The 13,702-nt window shown below is 40.7% G+C and overlaps 1 protein-coding gene across 1 annotated transcript in view; it reads right to left on the bottom strand.

The window, feature by feature from the left end:
• The window catches only part of CABCOCO1 (ciliary associated calcium binding coiled-coil 1), a 46,651-nt gene extending 34,699 nt beyond the window's left edge, over positions 1 to 11,952 (bottom strand). The window contains exons 1-2 of the mRNA XM_026042992.1: positions 11,807 to 11,952; positions 3,700 to 3,793 (exon numbers count right to left, since the gene is read on the bottom strand). Of these exons, the coding sequence (XP_025898777.1) occupies positions 3,700 to 3,793; positions 11,807 to 11,952 (240 nt within the window). The remainder of the gene's footprint in view (positions 1 to 3,699; positions 3,794 to 11,806) is intronic.
• Between the last annotated feature and the right edge of the window lie 1,750 nt (positions 11,953 to 13,702).

Raw genomic sequence — 13,702 nt, 5'->3', positions numbered from 1 at the left:
GCATGCGCAGCGTGCCCGCGGCGGGAGCGCAGCGCGTTAAAGGCGGCGTCGGGAAACAGCGTGACCCCGTCCACATCCCGCCGTGGCAACAGGGGGATTATGGACTCCTCAGGCACTGAACTTAAATGAACTTAAAAACAAAAGTTTTAAAATATTAAATATGTTTAAGCTATCTATCTATCTGCATATCCTCCTATCAACAGAGATCTTATAAAAAAACACTTAACTACAAACGTGTTCCCATTCACCTTTAGTTAGGCATCACCAAACATAGTAATTCTATGTAAGCAAATCTGGGACGAAAAGCAGATGGAAATTCCTAGCGGAGCCTTGTTCGTTACAACAATATCAGCTGGACATAAAGATCCCCTGACAACCAACCCTTATGACAACAATTTGTTTAAATTCTTGCCCTGTGGGATAAGGAACAAAAAAAAAAAAAAAAAAAAAAAAGGCATGGGCACATACAGAAAACTTGCACGCAATATCTGGGTCTCATCCTCTTAAAAGGAAATTGATCCTTGGTGACAGCAGCAATACATYACAATGCATTAGCACTACGTGGCTCTTAATAAGGAGTCTTGTCTTATTGTACATAGGTGCATTAACACAGCAATTAATCATTATCTTCTCGCTCCTTTATAATGTTCATCACAGATACGCTGCTCAGGGAACAGTACTCCCACTAGGTAATGTGCTGTTTTATATACTGTCTTCAGAAACAAAATTCACTCCGTGAATTCACTCCATGAACTAGAGAAAGAAACAAATAAATCCAGGTTGTAGAAGAAACCKGTTTTCAGAACAACAGATAATTCTGTCCTCTCTCAGGTGATACCCAACTGCTTCAGTGTATCAGAAGCAGAATACACAGGACCTGAGCTGTTTAGGGAAAGATACTGTTTCTTTGGGTTTAAAGCTCTTCAACAGGCTCTAGGTCAGAATTCCTCAATTTCTCTTTAATTAAYGCAATAGTTAAAACATCCACTCGACTTGACAGTGAGTAGTAACTTTGGTTCTTAGCCCAGTAATAAGAAAGTACAAGTTATATTTAGCAAATCATAAATTTTCAGCAATTCAAAACAATATAGATACAGAAAAATGAAAGAGATAAAACATATATTGTATCAGTGATTCTACTTTCCTTCTCCTGTAAAGAGTGGTGGCTCAATGAAGGATAAAAGCAAATATTAGATTGATCCTATTCTTGATCTTAGCCAAAAGATAGCTGTATCTGGTGCGAAGAAATTGAATTTAGATTCATAAAATTCTTAGAAATGATATAGAAAAGATATATAAAGATATATAAAAGATATATAAAAGGGCATAGAGTCCATCTCCAGGAGACCTGTACTTCGTCCTGCCAGCAAAAACTTCAAGAAGATACATAAATTTATTTAACCCAATAGTTCAAGTCAGCCCCTTATTATGTATGAAATTGTAAAAGTAACGTAAATGTGTATATATAACACTGGAGCATGCTGTCAAAATGAACTAAATTGCTCAGGGCTTTCTATCCCATGTTCTTTTTATTTGAGATTCCCATCTCCTGTATTCCTGTATGTCTTTTTTTTTTTTTTTTTAAAGACACAAACTATTAATTTTGACAAGTTTGTATGAACTAGAATATCAAACTCCCGCAATAGACTAGCCACCTGTCTTTCGGGCAAACCATCTTAAAATTTCATTTTAACAGTCAAAACTTGGCTTTTCAGTTAGAACTACCGTTTCATTCTGTTGAAAGACCAAAGACGATATATCTGCAGTACTGTGCGAAGTAAAAGTCTGAAACTATTATTATATCTTAAGAATACAGCAAAGGCAGTGAAAATAATATAAATTCACTGATGCCATTGTCCTTGCCCTTTTGGCCCCAAAAAGGAATATCATTTCTTTCAGAGATTTTATACTTTACTTCTTTCATGTCTCTGTTGTGAAACTCTATTGATTTTGGCCACCTTCTCCATATGATGTTAACCAGCTTTTAGAATAACGTAGAACAATTTAAGACACGAAATGAAAAATACCTGCAGCTGAAATTACAGGGGGATTTTCAATAGGGAGACCATAATTACCTAAGACACAAATTGACTTGTAAAGCAGAGCTTGCAAACTTTTCTTTTTTTGGAAAAAAAAAAAAAAAAAAAAAAAAAAAAAAAAAAAGAGCCATGTGACTTTCATGGCAGCTTAGACTTGTGTGCAGCATTAAGCATACCACTGTTTCCAGTCTAAACTAAGTGGGCTTTTTTTTTTCACATGTGTGAGCAGCTTGCTTCTTAGACTACAAACAGCTTCCAAGGCAACTCAGTATTTCCTTGCTTATTTAATATGCACTGGTAAACCTGAATTAATTACATGCATCAGATTACTTAAGTGATCTCTTGGAGCAGAACCACATCCATAGCAACACCACCATACAGTTAGGACATGTCCCCATTTTACAGAGTGGGGTCTAGTCAGGAGAACAAAATTTGTCTCTGTGCTGTCCCGCAGAAGGCTTAAGCATCCAGGTTGCCAGAAGCCAGGACTGCTTGGGGAAGGTGGCAAGGGTYGTCTGGTTTACTGGGAATAACAAGAAGAAATCAAATCCCAAATAGTGGGTAAGCATGCTTGGGAAGAAAGAATGCAAGTCTTCTTTCTAATGTCCACATAGCCTTCTTAAATACCTCAACATAASGGTTGTTCTGTGATCATACTAAGGCAATATGGTTAAAATTACAATGAAGCTGTGTTTGTTATCGCCCTTCCCCTTTCTTTCCTGACTCATTGGAGGTTATGGACTCATCTTGGCAGAGTACATTAAAATAAAAGGGTTTATAGCTCAGTAATCAGTCCTGGGAGCACTTCTCTTCCTGGATTCCTAATTTGAAATATCTGCTGTGCTAGCAGATGTTTATAGAGATCTGCAAGGAAGAGTTTATGTCCATATTCACTCCAAAAAGATTATGCAGCTGCATATAAAAAATGAATTTGCAGAGTGCTAGAGAACTTAAGTATATTACTCCTAGTAAAAATAAAACTCATTGAGCAGGGGACCTGAGGTCAGCACATACACTTGCACTAAGAACGTTATTTTAACTGGGTACCAGCTCGGCCTGTGGTGGCATAACATTGAAAGCTTTATTCTAAAAYTGGGGTCAAATATTTCCATAAGATCTTCTTTAAAGTAATATATTGATTTAGTTACTGCAGGATCTGCAATCAATCTCTCTGATTGAAAGTCAGAGTCACTCCAAATCATTTCTTGAGTTCTTCAAAATCTGGGAGCTCAAAATTCCTAAGATGACAGGGATGGCACAGAGCCCCCTCCGACCAGCATCTCCCTCAGTTTGAGCACCGGACCTGCTCTGTTAATACTCGTGACAGTAGGGCTGTTAGGAGCAAGGCAATAGGAGAACGTAAAAACCAGCTCCAACAGAAACGTCTTCTGGGGGTGGTTTAAGAAAGGACATTTTTCAGCGGTACTGGACTAGTCTAAGTTGCTTGTCGTGCTGCTGCCTTGCGGCGCCGAGCGCGGCGCGCGGCACGCGTGGCCTGTCCGAGAGGCCWGTGCCGCAGCTGCCCACGGCAGCGTCCACTGCCGCTCGCTCGGCTCAGCGCCGCGGGCACCCGGGCAGGGCAGCTGCTCATCCCCTCACACCCAATCCAGCGCAGTTCAGCCGACAGGAGGACAGTGGGATTAAGCTATTGCTTACTTACCAAATCAGCAACTACAACTTGAAGAATGAAATAAAAATAGTSATTTCCGAAAAGTGTAGTCTCAGAGGGACTCCTCCTACTGTGAGTTCTTCTTCTTTAGTCCTTCAGATATCAACATTGAAGATCCCTTTGATGAAAATAGAACCAAGCTCCAAAAACACATCTTGCTTCAAAATACGATTATAGTGTTTCATATACAAAACTGAGACTTAAACCTTTAACTCCTGGGCATATTGAGCAAAATCTAATTTTTCTTCCTGCTTTTACACTTTCAATGGGCTCATACATTACATTTTGGCAACTACCTTTTCTATGTTATCCAAGCCAACAAAGACATTACTCTTGATTAATGGCTATTTAAATTTCAACTGCTTCTGCTGTGTTTTAAAATATAAACTATAACTAGATGTTTTATACATATAAGAATACTTTTTTCTCACAATCACAATGAAAAATTATTTTGTAGAAAATGCAGAGGAATTGAATACGAGCCAAATAAAGTATTTTTTTTTTTTTTTTTAAGTTGAACTCAGCCATGTAACTTTTCAGTGTCAATTCCAAACTTCTAAAGGAATCAGTGCCTGCCATGAGGAGGTTATAAAGGAACCCATTTTTCCAGTCTTACCTACAGCTTTGGCTACTATTCATTCACCCATTTCCATTTACGTAATAAATGTAAAATACTGATAATTATTCCTGTATCAGTCAAAAAATTCTCAGCCTACTTTCATATGATGTTAATACAATGTAAATCATTACACGATGTTGCTAATATTTGGTTCTCCACCCTATATAATTAAAAAAAAAAGTAGATGCCAATTTTTAGCAAGGCATTCATCAGAGTGGCATTGTTAACAGGTGTACATTTCATTTTCCATGCAAGCACTGTTAGAATGTAGAACAGTAACGCTGCTCCTAGGAACAAGCAGCATAATTAAATTCCTTTGATTTTGATTTCCTGGGTATTTTCTTCCTTTAAAATACCTATATTGTAAACAAGAGCCAATTTCTTATATTTGAGCCAGGGGTTGTAGAGCTTATATCTCAGGTTCAAAATGGTGATTTAGGCAATAATGCCTCACAGCTGAATAGTTATTTGGAAGAGCTGCGCACCTGTGACTGACTGTCAGCTGAAAAAAGCAAAGCTAAATGCTTTCAGCTTCTCTTATGCATTATAACAAGGGTACTAGTAGCCACTATAGTTACAATAGTTAAGGATGTAATGCGTAACTGCATTTCTGATTGCTTGCCATTTTCTTAATTTTATTCCTTTTAGACTGAAAAMGTTCATACTTTGTGTCAGTACATATGCATTGAATTAAACTTCTCATGTAATTCATTTTTTCCTCTGTTTTGGGTGTGTGTCAATGAAATTTTAAATGTTAAATAAAAGAATCATATTCTTTGCCCATAATTCCAACATTTCCGTATTTCCTGGACTTTTAAACATGAGTAATTAACAGAAGCCTGGAAAAAAAAAAAGTAGTGTTGCTGACCTCTCTGAAAAAATTTTATCTGAAATTTTAAGACAATAAAGACATTCTTCTCACCTCAGTATGCAGTAGGATTTTCTGATGACCCTTTTAGCTGCAGTTCACACTTGAACTCTGAAATAGTACACAGACTGTACATATTCTCACCTGKTTTCCCTCTTGATTCAGAAGAGCCTCAATCATTTGTATGCCGGTGTGGTCACGCTGCAATGGTCAAACACATAACAGAGACCCCAGCTTATTCTAACTGATTTGGGACTACGGTCACCAGCCGTCCCTGTGCTGATGCAACCCCTGCCCGCGGCGGGAAGGCCACGTGGATGTGCACAGTCCAGCTGCACAAGCTGAGGCTGCCACTCGAAGGCACAACTTGCGCAGGTCCATCAGCAACACCATTCCCAAGACGTGACCACTCGAGACCTGCTAAGTTTTCAAGACAAGACTGAGTTTTAGTTTCTCATGTCTATTGAATATCTACAAAAATACCTGTTTACCATCCAAGTCTACAAGGCATCAGATCTGTAACACGTTTAGGGATCTCAGGTGATGGGCGGTGTGTGCAACGCAATTATCCTACTGCCCGTCTGCTCAAGAAAAGCARCTCCTGGTATCTCTAAAATTAAAAGCAGAAGCAGAATCATTTCCCAGATGAAAGAAAAATTGTTCAAGGTACTGATTTTTTTTTAATATGGGAAAAAGAAAATTTTAAAGACAGGAAAATAAACGACTGTCCCTTGATGGAGATAACTGTAAGGGAAGCTAGAAGCAAGCCATGTGCTGCGGGCTGGGATGATGTTGTGACCAATTAGCATAAGTCCTTCCTCTTATAACATCTATACAATGGATGCGCTAGTTTAGCATACAGCTACAGAGTCATCTTTGGACTGCTTCCACCAGAGCCAAGGGAGTCACTCCAGGAATTAGCTTGGTTGGCTCATAGTTAGTTCATGTAAGATAGAAATACGCACAAGAACCTCAGTCAGAAAAGAGTAACCAGCAAGAGATTAATTTTTGCCATAAATCTCAGGTTTCATGTTATTTATTCACTTGAGATAGGGAGGGTGTTGTATAGTATATACATTGTGTAATATGAGATAGTGGCCTTGCAATGTAAACTATTAGTAATGGAAAGAACTCATTTTCATCTCCTGGATCATTTTTTTCTCCTGGATTTTGACATGATATAAATCCTGATGAAGTCCATATTTGTTCTCTTTCCCCTGTACTCGTTTAGCCACTCTACTGAACACCCATCTGCGAGCACCCCTGAGCTCTGGGCGGTCTCAGCAGGGCTGTGTCTGCTCCTGGGAGCCAGCAAAGAGCCCTGCACACCTGGGCTCGCAGGGCCGGGAGCTGGAGCCCGGCCTGGCAGGCACATCCCCTCCTCCCCACGAGYGGCTCTCCCCGGCGTTGCCGGGAACTTCCCCGGCGCGCTGGCAGGGACAGGCAGCACGGCGCCTTCCAGCTGCTTGGGGATGGCTGATTCAGGCTCCGACTCAGCCCTGCTCAGCGCCCTTCCTCGGGCTGCACAAGCAGCTCCTTGGCAGGGCCTTTGCGAGTGTAACAGCAACCTCCTGCCAGCAGCACCGGCGCCCSGGGCCAGCGAACCGGCGCCCAGGCCAAGGGTGGCCGCTTCCACCAACTCACAGAGCCAAAGTCTCTCTAAACACATGTCTGTGCACTGGAGGTGCACATACAGACTTGCCTGGATTTATTTCATATAGCCACAGTATTTGTTTCACATATTCTCCATTTAGCCAATACAAAGAAGGTGAAAATGTTAGCAGCAGCAGCTGGGTGCTGTTCACCCTGGAACCATTTCAGGTTGGGTGAGAAGCTCTGGGTTCCTTATTAACACTTTGCCTATAACACACACCCAGCCCCAAACACGTGCTCGTGCAGCTCCCCCCGGCCAGCTGCTTCTCCTCAGCAAGGCTGGCTCTGCGCAGCACAGCAGCACCCGCACCGCTGTGCCCGGCTGAGAAGTCTTGCATGCTGCAGCGCTCTCTCCACAGCTGAGTATTTTCTTTATCTAGTCATTACTGCAGCTTCTGCATCCAACCCACTGACCCAGGTGCGAGAGCACGAGCCTGCTCTCACAGCTGCCCCCTCAACAATCAACAATCGACGACTAAAGCACGTCCAAGGAGCTACTTGAATTATTTCATTTCTACATGAAATTATTTCATTAACTATAAGCAAAACTATAAAGCTTTTTTTTCCAGCAATAAGAATTACCATTTTAGCATTGTATATATGTGTATGGGTATATACACACTATATGTATAAATATATGCATTTATACACATACACACATAAACATACACATATATAGTTGAGAGGTATTTATTTGATGTAATAATCTATACTCCACAGAAAGCCTTCAAAATTAACATTTATCTGGCATTCATTTATATCCTGATTAGGATATAAATCCTGATTAGGGGAATCTTGCATAGGAAATGTGGAGAACTAATGTAGTTTTATCATCTCCTTATGAGCTGCCTCTGAGAATCTGCTTTTTCTCATCTCTGGATGAGCACCTCCAGGGAATTCTAGTCCAAGAATTAGAAACCTCTTTCTCTTTCCTCCATGCCTATGATTCTGGCCTCAGAATGAGAGAATCAAGAGCAGACACGGCCTAGGAGCAAAAAGATGTCTGTATACATAAAGCTGTTGGAGTAATACAYTCATGCCAACATGTGCAGCTGAACGACCACTTTTTTAATTAATTTGCTAAATTTGTTCCTAATACAGCTGTATTATCCCCTCATAGAGGTGGATGAGTGGGCAGATTGAGGCTGATTATAATTTAGTAACCAAAGTGTAATTTTTTCCATTGTTTGTTCAGCACATTACTGAACATGTGGCTTAATTACAGTTGCCTTGTGTTCTTGTCAGTTGGGTATTGCTGATTTTACTAAGCGCAATTTATGCCAAATATTAATTGAAATAGAAAACAGACTTACTATGAGAGCTAACACCCATGAAAACACTAGTTACCCGTATTTCCCACCAAGTGCATTGCACTTTGCCAGGGAATCGGGTTTTACAGGTTAATTTGGATCGCACGCGCTCCCTTCTTCCCCAGAACAGGAGCRGTGCACGTGCTCTCTCCTGGAAAGGGGGCACAACTTCACTGCTTCCACCAGCTGCAAGGGAAACCCCGAGTTCTTCAATCACAGGCCCCCAAAAACTGCTGAGCTAGCTGCGCAGTTTCAGTGTGATTGCCGTAATTGCATGCAACTGTCTCATTAAAAATAATTCAACTTTATATAGCTATAAATAAGCTCCTATGCTGTTGTAATGTGTTTCCAGGCCATTAAGTAGTATAATAAAGATTCATGGATTCTCTCAATAGGTAAGGTAATCAAAAAAAAAAAAAAAGGCAACTAGATATCGAGAGATTCTGTTTTGTTTTCAGAGCCATCTTTACAATTAATCTTTTTGGTATGAATAATTCACTATATATAAATAGAAAATAATGTTCAGCCATAGAATTCGTAACTCAATATATCCAGGAGGGATGCTTTTATACCTCATTTCCTACTCAGCTACTCAGGGTTTTAATTCAATCCATGAAGTTCACTGTCTCTTTTTCATAAATCAAATCTAATCTACAATCAAGTTCATAACCAGGTAGCCAGAATGCAGAATTAAATGATTTTTCAGAGACCCACAAAAGCCTTCCAAATATTTTCTTAGGAGAAAATATGAGAATTCTGTAGCCTTCACTACCCACTAATGAGATTCAGCTATCCACTGTGAAACGACCCAAATATTTCCTGGAAAGMGCCGCCGCAGTGGCAATATTGAAGCTGCAGTCTCCAGGCCGCGGTGCGGAGGAGGCAGGCGCCACAGGCCYGAGGCGAGGGGCAGGAGGAGGCGCCGCAGCAGCGGCTCAGGCCGCGCAGAGGGAGGCACAGGCCACAGACCAGCAACGCTCAGCTCCCGGCCCGCACCCCATCGGGGCGCTCCCTCCAGCACGAGCAGGACACACGGAACAAGGACAAAGGGGAACTGGAAGTCTGGAATACAAGAAGCACAGCTCCGTATGCAGAGTTTCTGGGCGGCACCACGAGGTGACGGTGCCACGCGTGCCRCAGTGAGCACAGCGGCTGATGGCCAAACACGTCACGTTTTTGCCTCAGCTGGACACACTGTAGATTTCTCCAGACTACCAAAATGCCTGCGGGAAGCACATCTCATCTCAGCGCTGCACCCCTGTAAAATTCTCCTCCTGTTTGAATGAACTTGCAGCACGAGGTGAGACACGACTCAGTGACACAACACGCGCCCTGACGATTTTACAGAACGCAATTACAGCAGAAAAATTCCAAACCCATCAGAGTCACCCTCATATATTACCTTGGAAACCTGAGCCAACAAGGGAAATATAAGCTAAAGGCGAAAGAGAAAGAAATGAACAACTGCAAAATGAGTCGTTAATTCAAGATTGCAATATAATCTGTATAAATATTTAAGCTGTTCTTCTATTTGTTCCTGAATCTACAGTGATTAAAACGCAGCCATAATACTCTGTGTTGCCTTTTTTCTTTTTTAAATTGCAAGTGCAATTTTAAGCAAGTAGACAAACTCAAGAAACTTAGTGTGAATATTTATGTCCATATAAACTTCTTAATGGCCACATCCTTGCTGTGAGCATAACAGCTGAATTCTGTGGATTAAATTCTTTTGGTCTGATCCTGTTACTACTGTTTTCATTGGTAAAATTCTCGCCAACTTAAGCCAAGGTCTAACCAGCTCCCATTGAAAAAAATGCAATTCTTAGRTGCATATATAATCACCTATATTTCATGCACACATCCTAATTTTCCTGTTTTCTCCGAGTTTTAATACTCGGAAAACATTAACTAGGTAAACTATATGCCAGTAATTAAATGTGTGCAGTCTTGTGTTTCCAGGATTTGGGGGAAAATGCTGTGTTCTGCTCATACTTGGAATCAGAAATCACAATCTGAGTGACATTCAGCCTCTTGAGTACCAAGCTTCAAATCTTAGTATGTTCAGTTCCTCCTCCTACAGGCTTGGCAATGCATATGAGCAGCTTAATTTAGAAGACTGGGGAATTATGATGCATTTGGCAGTCAGCAAACACCGCTGCCATGAGATTGTCTGCCTCTATTTATGATTTCCATCACTCAGGCATATTCACAGCATCCTGGACAAGCTAGGATGCCCCTGTGCTGCCTCCTTGCCATCTTGAAATTCTGATGCAGAAGAAAAGGAGAAACAGACTATTCCCCTGGCCTGCAGATACTTTGGAAGGATATGGGAATATACAAAAGACACCRACTTCATCAGAGGCTTTTCATTAAAAAAAACAATTCGCCTTATATCTCTCTAGACCGTGTACTTCAAAGACTCGTGTTCAGCTTCATATCTAAGCTGGTTATGAATTTTAGAGGGATCCTGACCTAACATATACATCCTATTTCGCTGTTCTCATCAAATCACCTGCAAACACAACTATGTGTGTGCTCTGCAACAGTTTGCCTGTACCACACCTGAAACCTTCTATAGAGAGCTCAGAGCTGAACAAAGGCTCAATTTTCCCTAAATATTGTAAGAAATGGAGAAAATGCCAAAGTTCAAACTATTCTGTACGATATCTTATTCCTAGATAAAAATCAAGGTAGAAATTGTGAGCCAGAGAGGTTGCCAGGTCTGCCAGAGCTCAAGGGAATTGGCAAGCGGCTGCTCTGTGCAGTCTGAAACAGGCTCTGGCTTKGCAAGCATGTGTCTTTTTTGCTGCTGTTGTGTTTGGTTTAAAAAAAAATACTCCAATTCTTTAGTCATTTGTCTGTGATTAGTAGTGGCCTGTCTTTGTTTCAGTTTGGGGAACAAATGTTACTCTGAAATGACAGCGTAATTTCCTATGCTGAAGCTGTCTCTCTTTATGACTCATCTATGCATTGTACTCCAAGGCGTAAGCATGAATCACAGATAACAGAGATGAATACAAATGAATCTAATTTATTTATTTGAAACACAGCAATTTTTTTTTTTTTTTTTTTTGCCACAACTCCGAAATTTTCTGGAAATCAAATGAATGGCATCCAAATGAGCCACATCAGACAGAGTAAGATCCTTGCATTATGGAAAGCCGGAAGAATTTGGATGTGGTTTTCTTATTGTTGGTGTTTTTTTGTTTTGTTGGCTTGTTTTTCTTTTCTTTGTAAACTTGCTGCTAAAGATCTGTCTCACACGTAGGTAGCAGCATTTCTTCTATATTAAAAACAATAAAGCAGATAAAATCAAATGTTGCTGTTGCCTGTTATTGTTACATACTATAGTAATACAGCAATTCCAGGACTACTACCTTGCACATCTGAGAACTGAAAAACCTTTGAGAAAATCACTATAGGTATTACAGATGTATTTTTAAAGAGAATAACCAGCTATAGATGTTAAGTAAGTTAGGCCTACTTGACAGCAGTATTAGCGTGTGTAGATGTAATTTAGTACTCCCTAAAAGATAAGGGAGAACTTTAGTTATAAAAAGAGGGAAGTAACTCGAGCACAAACCACCCCTCCACCCCTGTGAGAAAAGCTGCGACTGTAAGAAGAGGTTAGAGGGGAGCGAGGCTGACGAGAGCGACCGCGAGTCCAGGCGATCGGAGCCCGGCTGGAACCACCGCGGCAGCCGGCCCTGCTCGCCCGGCCCGGTGGGTGAACTTGCCTGGCTCTGTGTTAAAGAGGTTTGGTGTCCAAATGCATTTAGCCTCCTCACTCCCATTTGGGCTTAAACAGTGCCAACTGCATCAGCCATCCAGTTAGGATTGCTCTGAACTTACCAAGTGCAGGATCAAACCAGTGGGTCTCACGAGGGCTACCAGATCAGCAGTGTTAAGTACAGAAACTAGGGCCCCCGAATGCCCTGTGTTGGAATCAGAGCATACTTTTAACTCATCTCACTGCCTTTGCCCATTAACAGGAACCCAAAGGAAGGACTATGGTTTCCCCCCACCCCCCCTCACCCGCATGCAGTTGTTTATTTTCTTTCTAGACTATAAAATTSATTTGGAGAAAGGGAGACTGTTATGTCCGCATAATGACCAAAAGTCAGCGTACCTTTTCCTGGAGTCCCTGAGGCAACAGGACATTTGTTCCTTTGATGAAATTAAAGCGACAATGTCAGCTTAATACTCTCCCATAAAGAGACTTGGGTAGCTTCCATTTAAATGCGTTTTTAACTGCGTTTTAGGATTTAGTAAATGTGTACCTGTCGAAGCCTTCACTTTCTTGGATTGTATTGCTAAGTCTAGTTCCCTACAAGTAGGGGAAGTTTATAAAGGCTGTAATTGCCTACCAATGAAAGGTTTTTTTTTTTTTTTTTTAATGCAGGACTAACACTCATATTTATGTTTGAGAGATTATATCCTGAATTGAAAAACAGAATGTAAACTTTACAAATCTCAAAATCTATAATTAAGAACAGCACTTGACAAGATTATTTTTTCCAGCTGACAAATAAATGTCACTTTCAAAAGAATATTCCACAGAAAGCAATAAAAACAAGCAAAGGGGCAAAAATTGTTCTGTCTGCACTGGCAGAAGACTGGGAGGGTTTTCTGTGTGGACTTATAATGACAGCACTGTGGGCTCGGCAAGCACATCTAAAGAGTGACAGACTTAATTCATGTTTCTGTGCAGTACAGTGACATGGAAGCTGGATCTGAGCAGCTTTCAGCAAGTAATTGAAGGCAGTGCAAGCAGATTCTAATGCACAAGTGGTGTACAGTTCTGCTGCTAATAAATAGTAAGCTAAACACGCACATTACTATTTCATTTTATGCTTTATCACCATTATTCACTTGTTCTTTAGAAGCCCCTTTTGCCTCAGGTCAGAGAATTTAACCTAACTGGGATGGTTACCATACAACGTCTCAGAAATAAACAATTTCTTGTAGCTCGTTGTATACTTCCATATTAACTGATATAACCCCCTGGAGATCTTCTGCACTCTACTGCTACAGAAGTGAAGATGCATTTGCAAATGAATACCTGCTGACCCTGAACGTTTACAGGCATTAGGAGCGGCAGTTCTGCTCGGCTGTTTCTCTTCTTGGAGGACAGCTCTAAATAGCGTAGTACAAGCAGGCCTGTTTTTAAATACAATACTCTTTTCACTAGTACCGAGACAAATGAATAGGAAATTACCAGCATCATAGCAAATTATGCTAGGGCAACACAGAATGCCTTCTTTTTCCAGATGTCTGAATTCAAGTCACTTCCTCTAAAGATGTTCATGAGTATTCCAGATTAATAATACATTTTTTCATTACATGTTATGAAAAACTATGTCAGTGTATCATTCACACTAAAATCAGACAACATCGAATCAAAAACCTATATAACATTTAGGAAGGGCTGGAGAAAAGATAAACTAGAATAGCATCCTTTGGGAGCAGAAGAGAAGGGTAGGAGAGAAAGGGAGTTCGTTCTGATCTCCGACATACCCAATACTAAATTATTTAGCTAAAGTC

The sequence above is a fragment of the Nothoprocta perdicaria genome, unplaced genomic scaffold (assembly GCF_003342845.1).
Source record: "Nothoprocta perdicaria isolate Ctin4 unplaced genomic scaffold, notPer1 scaffold_32, whole genome shotgun sequence".
Taxonomy (NCBI): Eukaryota; Metazoa; Chordata; class Aves; order Tinamiformes; family Tinamidae; genus Nothoprocta; species Nothoprocta perdicaria.
Note: the sequence above shows the minus strand (reverse complement) of the source record. Positions and strands in the feature narration are given on the sequence as shown.